The sequence below is a fragment of the Chrysemys picta genome, chromosome 1 (assembly GCF_011386835.1).
Source record: "Chrysemys picta bellii isolate R12L10 chromosome 1, ASM1138683v2, whole genome shotgun sequence".
Classification (NCBI taxonomy): domain Eukaryota; kingdom Metazoa; phylum Chordata; order Testudines; family Emydidae; genus Chrysemys; species Chrysemys picta.
This window is the reverse complement of record NC_088791.1, coordinates 77,021,423-77,037,801: the sequence shown is the minus strand read 5'-3', so window position 1 is coordinate 77,037,801 and position 16,379 is coordinate 77,021,423. Positions and strand designations below refer to the sequence as shown.

Sequence of the window (16,379 nt, the reverse complement as noted above, 5' to 3'; positions counted from 1 at the left end):
TTAATGAACCGCTGGTAGAAGCTGGCAAGCCCAATGAAGCACTGGACATTGTGGATGTTTCTCAGTGCTGCCCAGTCCACAGTTGCAGACACCTTTGGGGATCCATACTTATCCTGTCGAGGGAAATAATATAACATAAAAAGGCAATAGAAGTGTGATCAAACTCAAACTTCTTGGATTTCCCATACAGGCCATTCTCTTGAAGACACTTTAGTACCAAGCTAGTTATGAAGGGCTTGGCTTTCTGACAAGATGAGGATGTCATCTAAGTAGATCACTACAAACTGGTCCAGAACATCTCTAAAGATGTCATTGACAAAATGCTGGAATGTGGCTGGGGCATTGGAAAGAAGGAAGGACATGATGAGCTATTCAAAATGGCCATACCTCCTTGAATTTGAGCTAGATAGTATGATGAGTCTTCAGAGGCAATTACCAGAAGGTGTTGTGATAGGGGCACACCATTCAACCAGGGTTCAGCTAATTCACAGGCAAGGATCCACCCAGGTGATCCCAAGGCAGATATATAGGCTCCTTAGGGAAGCAGTCTCTCCAGTCTGCTCAATGTCACTATCTGATTGGGACTCTCCTATTGCAAGTCTGTCCTGACTTCTGCTCCTGCTGCTTGCTCCAGCTCCTGCTCCAGCCTGCTCCTGCTCTCACCTTTGCCTGTTTCCTTGTTAGCCAGCCCCTGCTCCAGCCTGATCCTGCTCCAGCCTACTCTAGCCCGTGCCTGTTTCCACACTAGCCAGCCCATGTTCCAGAGGTTCCATCTGCTCCCACCTCAGCCAGCTCTCTGGCAATTATGACAGTTTGAGTCAACTCCCCTTTTTTGTGTTTGATCCAGCAGTCAAGATGGAAACCCCTGGCATGTTTGTTACTGAGATGTGAGAGTTAAGTCAGAGCCTCCAGAGCCAAGTTGCCCAGCTGCAATTGAGGAATGCCTCTCTCCACTCACAAATCCCAGCAGTCCCGGTATTCCCAGTGCAGCCAGATGCAATATCGTAGAACAAGCCCCAAAGGTTCCTCTGCCAGAGAGATTTTATGGGAATTGCCAGAAGTTCCACAAGTTCCTCATCCAATGCCACCTGTTGTTCCTGATGCACCCTGCTATATATCCCACTGATCTCTAGGAAACTTTCATGTAGGTACTCTGCAATCCTCTGCTGAAGGTACCTTGACAGAGCTGCCTTGTTTCTGCCACTGCTGTAGAAAACTTTGTTGCGCCAACCAGCAATTATGTCTGTAGAGACCAAAGTGGCACACAGGCGAGCAATATACAGATCTGGTCTGAAGCCGCATGAATGCAAGAGAAGCATTCTTGAATCCTGGGTCATCCTCAGGAGTCAGATACAGGGTTTGATTTCCCTAGCCTGTGGAAAAGAATGCCAATGTTCAGAATAATCTCCCTAGGTGCATGTAGTGACCCTCTTCGCAAACCACCCAGACTCTTTGACCCTTCTTGCCCATTCCCCCTTCCAACTGCCTCCACCACCACCACCACCTCTCCCACCAAATTCACCTTATTAGGGACTCTCAAGCTGTGTGCTAACCAAGCAACAGTGGGAAAGATGTGTATGTAACTTTTGTGATTCACGGCTGTGAGTGCACTCACAATACTGTTCTTTGTTTCTTTGGCTTCTGCAGATGTGCCTTTGAGGAACAACTTTGCACACCGACGAAGTGCCTCCATCAGATAAGGAGGTGAACCAGAAAGAGTAAAGGGGATATGTTTTGTGAAGTGCTGCAGTCAACAGATACAGCAGATAGTGAAACAAGAGCGTGGAGGGAGACAGTTAATGAAAAACTCAGGCTGGATAGCCTGGAAAGGAGACTGAGGCAAGAGCAGATGATAGAAGGACAGGAACAGATGACAAAGCACCTGGAGGGCCAGATAGAGATACTTATAGTGCTGCAGTCTGAGCACATCTGTGCACCATCCCCCCTGCAGCCAATACAGAATGCTGGGCCATGCCCTCCCCAAACTCATCCAAAACATTCCTCTCATGTTCCCATTCTGTCTTCCCATTCATCTTGCACTCTACCCCTAGAGACTGGTTTCATGATGAAAGATGGACTTACATACAGCTGAGAGAGCCTTAACCGAGAGCCTGTTCCTCATTGGCATGTTCCCTGTTTGCAAAATAAATACATACATAAATATATGTTTTATCCTTTAATTAAAGTGAAGTCTTTGAAATAAAATGAGTCTTTATTTGTGTCATGCACATGGTAGTTGCTGCTAAAATTCAAACACAGTGGCTGTAGGCAATAACATTTGCTCACCACAATTAAAATTCAGGAAGAAAACATTACAGGGGTCATTCAAGGTGGCAAGCCAGCTGATCCACGTCAGTGCTCCAACCCTGGGGAAACTTTTCCCTCTTTGTTTCACAAATGTTATACAGCACACAGCAGGCTGCTATGACCATCACAATATTTTCCACATTGAGGTCTAACCTGCCAAAAAGGCAGTGCCAGCATTCTTTAAATCAACCAAAGGCACATTCAGTGGTCATTCAGCACCTGCTGAGTCTGTTGTTGAAACACTCCTTGCTACTGTCTAAGTTCCTGGTGTATGGCTTCATAAGACAAGGGAGCAAGGAGTAGGCAGGGTTTCCCAGGATTACTATGGGCATTTGCACATGGCCAGTTGGAATCTTCTGGTCTGGAAAGAAAGTCCCATACACCTTTCTACACAGTCCAATATTCCTAAAGATGCATGCATCATGAGCCTTCCCTGACCACCTCACATTGATGTCAGTGAAACGGCCCGAGTGACCACTGGCGCCTGCAATACCATGGAGAAATAGCCCTTTCAGTTGATGTACTCCATTGCAAGATGGTCTGGGGCCAAAATGAGGATATGTGTGCTATTTATCACCCCGCTCCAGTTTGGGAATCGCATTGCTACAAAGCCATCAAGTATTTCCTGCATATTACCCAGAGTCACAGTCCTTCATATCAAGAGGCGATTAATGGCCCTGAACACTTGCATCACTGCAACCCCCACAGTGGACTCTCCAACTCCAAACTGATTTGCAACTGACCAGTAGCAGTCTGGAGTTGCCAGCTTCCACACAGCGATCACCACTCGCGTTTCCACAATGAGGACAGTTCTCATTCTGGTGTCCTTGCTCCACGGGACATGGGTGAGCTCAGCACACAGTTCCAGCAAGGTGGATTTGCGCATCTGAAAGTTCTGCAGCCAATGCTCATCATCCCATGCATGCGTCACAATGTGATTCCCACTGCTCAGTGCTTGTTTCCCAAACCCAATATCAACGGTCCACTGTGTGCAGCTTCTCCGTGAATGCCAGCAGCAATCTTGAATTGTTTCTTTCCATTGTACACAGCAGGGCAGGCACCACAAATTCATTTTCTGTTTCACATCTCATGAAATACCGCAGGACCATCCACATTATGTTCATAACGCTCATCACCTGACTGGTTAGCAGTTCAGGATCCAGGCTTTCAGGCAGAGATGGCGGGCACACAGTTTACAGGGGCTGTTCAAAAACAGCTTGAAGCGAATTTGGAAGCCTATGGAATAATGGGACGAAAAGAATTGCATCATGGGATAGTGAGCATGCTCCCATGATGCACTGTGATCCATTCCCAGAGCTCCCAGTAGCAGAGGGTGGCGAGTTGCACAGTGGGATAGCTACCCATGATGCAATGCTTTTTCTGTTGATGCAAGAGCACCGACTGTCGATGCACTCCATTGACACAAAGAGTTTTATGTGGACATGCACAACCCATGTTATTAAAGCGACATATGGTCATTGACGTAACTTAAGTTGACTTCACTCTGTAGTGTAGACGTGACCTCAGAAATAACTCATCACCACCTGAGATCACCCCCAGCTCCAACAAGGGCTCTGGTAGGTGATCAGTCCTTCAAAAACTACACAGATTTTTTTGTGTGGTTACAAGTTCATAACAGCTTTTACTCAGAAGAAGTACATCCATAAATAAGTGAGTCTCTCCTTTATATAGCCTGGTCCTTTGATTTTCAGATTCAGAAACTAGGTAATCAGCAAGCAATGGCTTTCTCCTCAGGGCATAGTTTCAAAAGTTTGGGTCCAAAGATGGGAATCTGTATTCACCTCTTCTCTGGTATTTCCCAGGAAACTCACTGAACTTTGTCCCAATGGTTCCTTCTTGTCTGGCACATTATTTAAAATAGTCATTTGAAGCTCATAACACTTCCCAAGGTTTACATTGGCCACATCTCCCCCATAGAGAAGTTACATCCAAATCCACAATAATACACAAACTTTGCATTCAAAACAATGCACTCCAGGGATACTTAAATGTAATCCAATAAGGTTTTCAAGAATATTGCTGGAAATTATTAGCACAATTATCATCCCTAAAACTACTCTCTTTCTTTGCTTCACTGAGGATGCTGAAGCCTTATATGCTCTTCCGCTTTCTCCTGCTCAGGTTCCTGCTACATATTGAAGAAGCAGTACCTATATCTTTACAGGCTATGGATTTAGGTACCTACTTTTATGGACACAAGTATGAAAATATTGGTCTAAGTAACTGTAAGGTGGTCACAGCTGTCCCTCCGTCCATCTTGGAGGGAGGCCATGACCCCTTGCTACAAGGACTCTGGGAGGGCACTGTTTAGGGGTGAATTAGTCCCAGGATCTCTACTACTCAGCAGGGTAGAGCAGTAATGTCTATAAACCCCAGCCTTCAGGCAGGGCAGGGCAGGGCAGGGCACAGTTAGGAGGCTCTGGCCTGTAGGCAGGGCAGGGCAGTGAGGTCTACAAGCCCAGGCCCTCAAGCAGGGCAGGCAGCAAAGTCTAGAAGCCCAAGGCCTCATACAGGGTGTGGCAGCAAAGTCAGGGGGTTCCGACCCGGAGCAATAATGAGCCTATAGGCCCAGTCTCTCAAACAGGGCATGGCAGCAAATAGTCGGGGGTCCTGGCTCTGGCGGACCACCAACAAACACAAGCCTCTTGGACTATGGTAGGGAGGTTGCCACACCAACGGTGAGGTGGCAGGGGTAGGGGGACGCAGGCCCACCCAACTCCACTGTGTTCCAGCCCAGGGCCCTAACATGCTGGCCTGTAGTCAGTCAGCAACACAGCTGAACTATATTCAGTTCCCCTGGGCCACTTCCTGCACTCCCGTTCAGGCGGGATGGGTACCTGGGAAAATGTATTTATATCTGGTGGAATTACCCCAAGGCACAGAATTATGGATCAAAGCTGGTTGTTAACTGGATGTAGTTTTCAAAAGGACCCATTAGTGATCCTTTTCATCTAGGAATTAACTATGTGGCCTTTTGAGAACATTAATCTTACATAGCATAATTATTAGTAGGAATATTACTTTTATTAGTCGGGAACTAGAAAAAAGGAAAGAGTCCCCTTTGTTAGCACATGGTACAACGGAGTTTGGAACAAAGTCATAATTAAAAGTTAACATCAAATTAAAATTTGACAGATGAGACAAAAATCTTACAAATATCCAGATTGCTGGATTACTTTCACTGAATTTTCAAATAAGGTTCAATCTCTATAAAATCAAATGTAACTCCAGCCCTCAAGGTGTGGCTCTGGCCTTCTCCCTTTTGCAGTGGCGGGTTAATGCATGGGCCCATGTGGCCTGTGCCCAGGGACCTGGTCAATTTGGGGCCACCCACAGGAGCACCAGAACCTGTGTAAAAGTGGAGGGGACACCAGCACTGGAACTGTGGTCCCGCCCCCTGCTCCCTCTCTTCCCCCTGAGGCCCTGCCCCCTGGCCAGGCTGGAAGCTGGAGCCAGGCATGGTCAGAGACATATAGGGAGCCTGGGCTGCTGTGGAGAACTCCTGGCCCTCCACCTGCCCTGGGCGGGGTGGTTAGTGTCCCTGAGAGCAGGCCGTGTCCCCGCCCCATGGGATGCAACACTCAGGGTGGAGTGTCCATGGTTCCCCACAGCAGCCTACACTCCCTGGGCAGCTATCACTTCCCGACTCTGGTCTGGCCAGTGGGTGGGAGTTCTGGGGGAAGAGGAGAAGTAGGGGGCACGGCCTTGTGGCAAGAGGGATGTGGAGGACCCAAATGTTCTTTGTGCCCAAGGCCCCAATAAATCTTAATCCACCTCTGCTTTGCCTGCTGCTTGGAACAGCTTCTCTCCTCTCACCTCAGGGGTATGGGTCCTGGGTTCTTTATCTTGGCACCTGGTGCCTCCACCCACGGAGGACCTCTCCTAGTGCATGGAACACAAGAGGTGCTGCTCTCTGGGAAATGTTTACTACCAAATAATATACTAGGAGTGTAGCCCAATGCACAAGAAATAAGATAATTATCACAATCATCAAAGTAACAATGCAACAGGGGGAACTTTATTAGGTACGAGGAAAGAGGATAATGGATAAGGAAAGAATAGGATTAACTGGAATAATAAAATAGCAATAATACCTTAATACCTCCTCCCCCCATGCAATATTTACAACAGGCCCAAACCACTCAGCTCCCTCCCACCACCTGCCAAGGCAGATAGTGAGTTAAGAATCAGTTCTTACCTAGGTGAAGCAGCACTGTAATCATTGTCCGATGTAAAACTCATAAACAACATAAATAGACATGGGATTTCTTACAATGTCTTCACCTGAAAAGGAGTGTATCCTGAGGCTCCCTGGTTGTGACATGCTGTGCCGCAAAGTAGCATCCTGCAATCCTCATATTCATCATTCACATATGGTTGTGATATTTCACACAAATCATGCCATATAAGATATCATGATCTTCTGAAACCCATTGTTCTGTCAAAATATGTATATCATTAGTGTGTATGAAGTTATGAGATTTTGTTGTATGGTTGTTATTGGAATATGTTGTAAATTTGGGAGTCTCCATTGCTAGTTCTCCAGTGACAACAAAGGGGGTGATCCACATCCAGGCGAGTGTTACATGACCATTAATCAGCAAGGGTATTGTAAACAAGGGATTTACAATTCTGTAAGAGAAGCACCACACAACGGGGATTGCTCAATCCTGTGACTCAGCAAGGCCCACCAGAACATGCCCGGGCTAGTTTCTTTCCAGGGACATGGACCAAGAGTATAAATAAAGGGACCTTTCTCCCCCGCTCGCTAGAAGCAACAAGAACACTGGAAAGACAAAGACTTAATCTGAGGAGACTGGACCCAGGCTTACAGGGGAAGCCTGTGTATTAAGAACTGTAACTTATCTGCAACATCAGGTGGGGTGAGAAAAACTACTTGATCCAAATACTGCCTAGTCTAATAAGGTTTAAGATTTAGACTGTGCGCTTACCTTTTACTTTCTTTGATAACTATCTCGGACCCTTTCTGCCTGTCACTTATAATCACTTAAAATCTATCTTTCTGTAATTAATAAATCTGTTTTATATTTCACCTAAAACAGTGTGTTTTCGGTAAAGTGCTTGAGAAATCTCAGCTCAGTTTAAGAGGTGTGCCCTCTCCATATTGAGGGAGGGACAGACTGGGTAATAAACTTACAGTGGTCAGGCTTCGGACCAGGGCAAAACCGTTCAGTTCTGGGGTGCAAGGCTGGGGTCTTGGGAGATATGCTGGTGCATTTCTCTGTGTGATTCATGAATGGCTCAGAGAGCATTCATGCAATCTAGCTGAGTGTGGGGCTCCACATGAGTAGTATAATGGCCCTACCGTCAATCAAACCTTAACCCCGCCCCTTGACCCCTTAAGCACCGCCCTTAACCCCTTGGACCCTCCCACCTGTCACCAGAAGTCCCACCCCATGGGGGTATTACTTCCGGGTCAAGGTGCCACCTGACCGGAAGCAAGATGTGTCATGTGACCCCTCTACGAACTCCTCCCACCACCCTCTACCAATCAGGAGGGGTTTTGTCCCGATAGGACTGCCCCGAGAGGAGATTTTGACCAATCAGGGTGACTTCCGGGGCAGGGTGACCCGTCCAGAAGTGAGTCAGAGTGCAGCACCATTATGCCATAAGTCCCAGCGCCAGACAGAGGAGGCGGCCATGTCTTACCAAGGACACGTGTTTTCAAAATCGTGGAAAGGCTGCTGAGAGGAAACATGGACTCCTTCACCACCCCCGTGAGAACTTCGGACTTTGTTTTAGGCCCAACCACCTTTGGACTTGTTTGGAGAAAGTGCTACATCAGTAACAGTTCTGAGGAGGACCCTTTGACCCAGCCGTTGATGAATATGTCGGAACCCAACCCCGAAACCCTCGTGAGGCAGCCCGATGAGCGTGACGGCTTCTCTTTGTCCACCCCCTCAGAGGTGAAAGGCGATCGCAGCTCGGGGAAGGCACCAGTGGACAAAGCGAACAGAAAAGACGGCGCTCAGGTAAAATGAATGATTAAGAAGTGGCGGTCAAGGAGGGGTAGGTAATCGGGTAGGAACCGGGGGTTGCGTAAATTAAAAAACAAGCAGTGGGGATGCTTACACGGTTTCTTTTCTGAAAATCTCTCAACAGGTCGACGATGCCTTTTTAGAGGCCTTTAAGAACTTACACATTGGAAGCCCTGTGGGAGTAAATATTTCGTGTGTCAGCTGTTTCTGCTCATGTCTGAGATACAGATCTCAAGCCAAAAAGGACAAAATGGAAGAATGAACCATCTGAGACTCCCTTATGGTAGGGGTCATGGCATCCATTTTTACAGTCGGCTGTAAAAGGTTGTGTTAAACCAGGCGATTAATAAAACTTATTTAAATGTGTCAATATGAATATGTCCCCTTTCATACTCGTGGTAGTAAAAGACGGTACCAGTAACAGTCATGTCTACACAGACGGCTCTGTTAAAGAAAATATTATTACGCCCCCGGGGAAGTTGGGAGCTTCGGCAGGGTCAACCCTCTTTTTCAAGTGGCCAGAAAGCATAGTAAAACTTTAAACAGAAGACAGGTAACAGCATGGCTTTCAGACCAGGATGCTTACACTTTACAGAAACCGGTTCGAATACGTTTTAAAAGAAACAAGACCATTGTTTCAGATGTGGATGCGCAGTGGCAGGCAGATTTGGTGGATATGCACCGGTTCTCCAAACACAACAACGGTTTTAAGTACATCTTAACAGTGATAGACATTCTATACAAATATGCCTGGGCCTTAGGCCTAAAAGACAAGATGAGTGGTGAGGTATCCAAGGCCTTTAAAGCTATTTTCAGTGAAAGTCGCATGCCTCAAAAATTACAAACCGATCGGGGGAAAGAATTTTTAAACAAACCTCTAAGTGGATTGTTAAAGCGGCATGGAGTTCACCATTTTGTTACCAATAATGAAGTCAAAGAAGGGGTTGTGGAGCGATTTAACAGAACTTTAAAAACTAGGATGTGGAGATATTTTACAGCCCATAACACCTTTCGCTACATTGACGTCTTACCTGACTTTATAAAGAGTTACAACCAGAGCTTTCACAGAACTATACGTACCAGACCTGTTGATGTTAACCCTTCAAATTCTCTGAAGGTATGGAAAATGGTTTACGGAGATGGTTTTAAAATAAAACTGGTTGTTGCCTCTTTTAGAAAAGGTGACCACGTGAGACTATCTAAAACCAAAGGCGCTTTTGAAAAAGGTTATGAACAGACGTTTACCGATGAGATATTCATAGTGGATGAAGCCTTAACCAGGGGCCAGAGACCTGTATACCAATTAAAAGATTACGAGGGTGAGGCAGTTACTGGATCTTTTTACCCTGAAGAATTACAAAAAGTAAACCCCGAACGAGACAGGATTTACAGGATTGAAAAAGTTCTAGCAGAGAAAGGAAAAGGGAGAAAAAAGCAGCTACTGGTGAAATGGTTGGGGTGGCCCGGTAAGTTTAACAGCTGGGTGGAAGCTTCTCAACTCTGTGACATCTAGACACGAACAAAAAAAGATTCATTCTGCAAAGACAGAGAGAAAAATGAGCGATGGCGGGTTTTACATTACTTTGCCCAGCAATGCCAGCTCTGCAGTTTTTCCCCAAAACACCATCTCGAACTTTACAATACGGCTAATTAAGCCCTTGGATCTCCCGGGTGCCTGGGAGGTAGGGTTAGCGGAAATACAATACCCGCACAGCTGGAATACTATCAACGAAGACACCCCTTTCAAAATCACCTTTGGAGCTACAACGTGGAATTTCATCCTACGACGAGGTTATTACTTGACCATACCCGAATTACTGGAGCATATGAACAGCAACGTGGCTCGTCATCCCGGACCGCCTGAGGTGCTCATGAACTACGATCCTGTGGGTAGAAAAGTGAGACTTAAATCTACCGATTTTATGTATGTGTTTTCTACTGACGGGGAGCTAGCTAACATTCTGGGTTTGGGCCACAAACGCAATGTCCAAAAATTCCCCTTCTCAGCAGACATCACAGGAGGTTTAATATCATACGGATATCATAGAACACCAGTTTGTGGGGGACTTTTCTGTTCCCCTGTTACGCTGCGTCCCTGTCCGAGGAAGGAACAACGAGTTTGTTACCATCACCTATGACAAACCTCATTACGTCCCTGTCAGTAAACACCACATCGACACCATCACCATTGAAATAAAGACAGATCAGAAGACATGTCTCATTTCGCTTCGGCAAGGTGATCGTCAAGCTGCATCTGCAGCCGTGGAGAGAGCAAGGTTTCTAAAAAAAGCAAAACCCTATTATGGCGATCCCAAAAAATTATGGCGACTCCACAATCTACAGGAACTATTACAAAGCCCAGGCTGGATACGCCCTTCCTGGATATCATGGGGACCCGGGGTGTACGAGGCGGGTGTGGGTGGAATATTTTGTAGCCTCTTTCGAAAAGCCGTACCGCTTTTGAGGAGGGGGCTAGAGATTATTAAACCCCACGTAAAAACCACCCCTCAAAACATAGCTAAAGATGTGGTAGGTCATGTCTCCCATGCTGTTCTGGAGAAGGTGGGGAATACAGCTTCACAGGAAGGATCGGGGCTGATGTACATTAAAAGGAGGAAGAGAAAGAGAAATACGTCATACCTGCAATGCACAGGTCCCCCGAAACCCTTTAAAAGCAGGGCTTTGACACGCAGGGTCGGCCATAAGCGAAAGTCCAAGAGGAAGCCTGGGCAAAAGAGGAGACGCGCTCTGCCTGGTAAAAGAGACATATTTTAATCAACATGGCTTTTGTTCACTGCGGGTCTGAAGAGTGCACCAAATCCAAACTAGACGTGTTTCAAATAGCCCCTACGCAGACCAGCATCGAGAAAAGCATCTACATCGAGGTGCCGCCTCTATCGGCTATTACGAAGTCTGCCCCCATTGACTTTTTTGCAGCAGGGAATGGCATAGATTATATGGATTTAAACAACACGCTGCTGTACCTGTGTTGCAAGATTGTAAAAGGAGACGGAACTGAACTCGCCGTGGATGCCGAAGTGGGCCTGGTGAATTACCCTATGGCCTCTATTTTCAGTCAGTTGGATGTCACGCTGGGAGACCGCCTCATAAGCCAAAGCAACAACTGTTACCCTTACAGGGCCTTTACAGAATCGGTGCTCAATTACAGCGATGACACCCTCGCCACGCAATTTTCCGCCGGCCTGTTTTACAAAGACATTGCTGGACAACATGAAGAAACAGAGTTGAATGGAGGGAATCTAAGGTTTGTGAGGCAAGCAAAGCTGACGGCCGAGAGCAGAACGGTAGAGCTGCTGGGCCATTTACACAGCAACCTGTTTTTTCAAGAAAAACTTTTGTTAAACGGAGTGGATGTGAAAATTAAACTGACGCGCAGTAAAGATGCTTTCTGTTTAATGGGCAGTGCGGCTGAAGGCTTTAAACCGCGCATTGTATCAGCGTCCCTTTTTGTGAAGAAAGTACGGGCGGCCCCGGGAGTCCGTCTGGGGCACGCGGAGGCCCTGCTTACCGCTAATGCTAAATACCCCGTGGACCGTGTGGGAATTAAAGTGTTTAGCATCCCTGTGGGCAGCAGGGTTAGTAACCAGGAGAACCTGTTCTTGGGACAGTTACCCAAAATGCTTGTCCTAGGGTTTGTGGATAACGATGCCTTTAGCAAAAGTTACGCTAAAAATCCCTTTCATTTTAAACATTACGATATTAATTTTGTGGCCTTGTATGTGTATGGTGAACAGATACCGACCAAGCCTCTGCAACCGGACTTCGAGGCAGGACACTGTGTGAGAGAATACATTAATTTGGTACAGACAGCTGGTAAACACATGAAAGATCATTCTCTGTTAATCGACCATGAGGAGTTTGCACAGGGTTACACCTTGTTTGCCTTTGACCTGTCTCCCGACCAGGAATGCGCTGATCACTATTCCCTGATTAAAACTGGGAACCTGAGAGCAGAAATATGTTTTGGGAAGGCTTTAACGGTTACCGTCAATATGATTGTGTATGGGGTTTTTGACAATGTCATTGAAATAAATCAGAGGAGAAATGTTCTGTTTGACTACATGTGAACATGGACACCGTGCAGCTCTCACGTGTCTTATCAACAGACCCTTACACAAAAAAGAATTTCTTAGATGTGTTCCCTTGCGATTGGCTCCCAGGAGGCAAGCTGTCTCAGAGACCCCTAGGCTTGGTGGTGAACACACATGCACACAACCAACTGGGTGAACACTGGCTTGCCTTGTATCTAGTGGAGCGTAACCGTGGAGAGTTTTTTCACTCATATGGGCACCCCCCGAACAGTGTGTTGTTTCCTAAAAGCATTATGAATTTTTTTTAAACAAAAATGTCACAGACATGGTGTTTCACAATAGACAATTACAAGACCCCCGCTCCGTCGCCTGCGGCTATCATTGCGTGTTTTTCTTACATCATCGTAGCAAGGGTTTATCTTTTGATCAGATTTTAAAATTGTATTCTAATGACTTAGTGCAAAATGACTGGATGGTGATGAATTTTGTAAAAAGTAAATTTAAATTCTTGGGTATGCCTAGCCTTGCTCAAACCATGTTTCAACAAGCCCAGACATGTGTATCTTGCAATGATTTTCATAGCCATGTTACCCAATAAAGCACCCAGGTGAGGGGTTTAAAGAAAATTGATGTTTGGTGGAGTTTTAAAAAAAAAAACACAACACACACCAATTGAGGAAAAAGTACACAGATTTTTTTTTTTAATTATAGAAATGTTTTATTTAAAGCAAAACATTACCAGTTTTTTTTTTAAAATTAGAATGTGAAAAACTGTTCACACTGAGCCATTCGGCTCTTTTAGCCAATTTTCATTTTTTAGACGGCAAAAAAGGGGTCACGGTTTCTTGATCCACGCCGGTGTCAGCAGTTGAGGCCTTGAGGCGTTCCAAAAGATCTCTGTTGGCCGCATTGCCCCTAACGGAAGACGTTACGTTCAGTTCCGCCATGGCATTCATAAACACATGCCATCCTTTAGGTACATGTCTGGTAGGAACAGAGTGAGTCTGGGTGACAGCCCTGACTAAGTCGAGCATGTTAGGAAGATTAACCACAGAGCCTTTGTACACAAAAGACCCTTTATCATTCCATGAAGAGAGATTTTTATCCTGGCCCAGCTTATTTAGCAATACTATTGCATTTTTCTTATAACGCTTATTTGCGTTATCCAACACCTCCTGAGCAACAGAGTCTGAGTTCTTTGGTGTTTCTGGGGGTTTCGCAGTCACACTTTGTTCCTGTTTGGGTAGAAACAGACTTATTTTCCCTTTATCCGCATCGCTATGCTTCACGTACATTAAGTACCTTTGAAGTAAGGTGCTGTGAAGTTTAGCCTTTTCGTATTCGGCCAAGTCAGTTCTTTGAAGAACAGACTTCATTTCAGCATCCAGTAAGCGAGTTGCAGTTCTGATATTTTCCTCTGCTGGAGGGGAGCCCTTAATTGCTCCAACTGGTGGCTGGGCACCAGGAACATTTTTTCTGCATACTCCATTATCGATTAGTTAAAAGCCCCGTTATCAGAGGGATAGCAAAACTTAACAGAGGTCTGATAAACCCCCCAGACTGCTTTACCAGATGATTTTTTCTTTTAAGTGAAACCCTTTTATTACACAAAGTTTTTATAAGCGTGCGTTTCTTTTTCAGCACACGCACTTGATTCTGTGTTAAAGGTATGTTTCCTTTTAAGGTATTGAGCGCTATTTCGGAGATAGCCGCTACTAGATCTTCAGAGGCCGAACACAGTATAGCCCTCCTTTGCTGTGGGGATGATTTGCTAAGTAATTTTAAAAGGCTCAGGTTTCTCTTTACGCAGCTAGACATGTTTTCGGTCAGCAGCCCCGGCTGTTAAAAAGGGGCCTGCTGATAAGTCATCTCTTTTTATACCTGGCTGTTGTTCTTTTCAAAGTATAAACCGCCGGCCAGTCTGGAGGGAAAAGACCAGTTCTTAGTCTATAAGCTTCTGGTGTGGAAGCATTTAAATCCACCACCAGGTAGCCATAAGGTCTTTTGGTAGCATCCTCAAAAGCTTCTAGAAAGAATTGAGCTTTGCCGGGGTACATTTGCCAAGCGAACCTAGCAATTTATCCCTGGAGTTTTTGAACAGAACCATGTACTTTGTGTTTAGGTTAATCATGCGACTCTTTTTTTCCCCTGACAAAATACGTTTTTAACTATATACATAATGCTCAGGTTTCTGTGATGCACGTACTTGGTAAAGGCTCTCTCGATTTCATTACTTTCACAAGCCGAGTTCATCAGATCATCTATGATAATCATATTTACTTTATTAGTAGGAAACAAACTGTCATCATCAAAAGCATCAGGCAGCCCCTCCACAAAATTGATAAAGGGATATTTACAAAGCAGTTCTTTATACAGAGGTTGCCAACAACTGTAACACCACACGATATTCTCAGGCATAACAGACAGTGTGTGTTTAGCATTATCCAACACGTTTTTTATAAAGTAACTTTTCCCGCAGTTGCTAGGCCCCGTGAGAATTGCAGGAAAGGGGTGTTTCCACCTCGTATCCATTTTTTTCAAAAGCCGTAGGGCAGGGTTTTAAAACCTTCTCCTAGGACCCTCTTGTTGTAAACCACTTTCTGTCTTTAAGGGTTTTTGTCTCTATTTGCCACTGTTTTTTGTTTCTTACGATAGAGGGCTGCTGCACCTCTATCTTTTTTGAGGTGTTTTCTTGCAGATCTGTGCAATAGTCCAGGACTAGATCTTTCAAACTGTCGAAGTTGATCTTTTCACAGTTTGCTATGTTTAGGGTAATACCTTTGACTTTCATACAGGCCTTTCCACCCAACAGCTTATACCCATAGGTTTTCGGGCCTGCCGACACAAACTCTGTGATGTGTTGATCTGGTGGGATTTCGCTCATGAGGTCCCTGAAATAATCCCCCAGAGGGGGATTCCAGTCACCCTCCCTTTTCACAAATATCACCGAGTCAGTGTCGTGGTACAGGCACTGCTCTTGCCAACCGTCTAGGAGGCTGTATAATTCTAAGCGGGCATAAGCAGTGGTGAAAGAGGCTATGAAAACATTGGTATTGCCAGAGACAGAGTACTGTTCTTTTGCGTGCTTCCACAACATGCACACTGTTTCATCATTGATAGACTCGCAGGATGAAACCTCATAATTGGGGGAGAACAGGTACTGCAAGAGTTAGTCAGGGTCTCTCATGATGCTGGTGTTGGGTAGGTTGGATCTTTGGCTGAATTTACCCCACAGAGAATTTAAAAACAGTTTAGTGATTTGGCATTTAGCAGGGTTTGATCTGAGCTCGTGTTGGTGTAAATGCATGCCTTCTTTCTGGTAGAAATCGCTAACGTACTTATTTTGTTTTTCCTCGTCTGTGCACCAACTGGGATACCCTGAAGCCTCTTGTTTCTGGTGGAGGTGTAATTTTATGTACTCTGAAAAGAGTTTCAGATTTTTCATTAAAATGCCAGATTTCATAGATCTTAGCCACCGTGTACCCCTTCGCTATGGCCATGTTCAATTCCACCGTGCACCAAGTCCCCAGGATGGCTCGCTCCTTGTCAGTATGGGTGCATGTCTCCCGCTGCTCTGTTTCCGCACAGGTTTGGCATAGCGAGAACATAAGCTTGCCACCCACTCTGACAGGTAACAATAGGAAAAAAGAGGCCTCGTGGGGGGTACACTTTAACTTTTGCAATTCCAGAATAATTTGCAAGGGGTCCAAATTTGTCATAGACTATATCGGGGTGTCCGATAGGGTATTCTTTGGTTTTGTTTACGAAAGGGTACAGGCTGGTAAAATCATAAGTGGATTTCTTCCCCGGGGTTAGGCTTGTAATATAGGCGGATAGCTTTAGTCCTCCCCCCCCAAAAAAGAGCATCCCTAAGCACGAGAGGCTGGGGTAACTGGGCTTGGTTTAAAAAGTCTGCAAGCTCCCTGTCTGTTTCTTTCATCACCTCCCACTTGTGCTCCCAAAGAGTCCTCACTACAAAACCAAACAGGTGACACAGCCA

General features: G+C 45.6%; 1 protein-coding gene across 1 annotated transcript; it reads left to right on the top strand.

The window, feature by feature from the left end:
- Nucleotides 1-11,107: 11,107 nt before the first annotated feature.
- Nucleotides 11,108-12,415, top strand: LOC135980946 (uncharacterized protein F54H12.2-like). Its single transcript, XM_065581952.1, has 2 exons — nucleotides 11,108-12,148; nucleotides 12,254-12,415. The coding sequence occupies exons 1-2, from the start codon at nucleotides 11,108-11,110 to the stop codon at nucleotides 12,413-12,415; spliced, it is 1,203 nt and encodes a 400-aa protein (XP_065438024.1).
- Nucleotides 12,416-16,379: the final 3,964 nt, after the last annotated feature.

Excerpts from the sequence above, each read along its gene's own strand:
- LOC135980946 (XM_065581952.1), top strand. The coding sequence starts at position 11,108 with ATGGCTTTTGTTCACTGCGGGTCTGAAGAGTGCACCAAATCCAAACTA. Across the intron at positions 12,149-12,253 it reads TGAGAGAATACATTAATTTG|GAATGCGCTGATCACTATTC; the intron begins GTACAGACAGCT and ends TCTCCCGACCAG.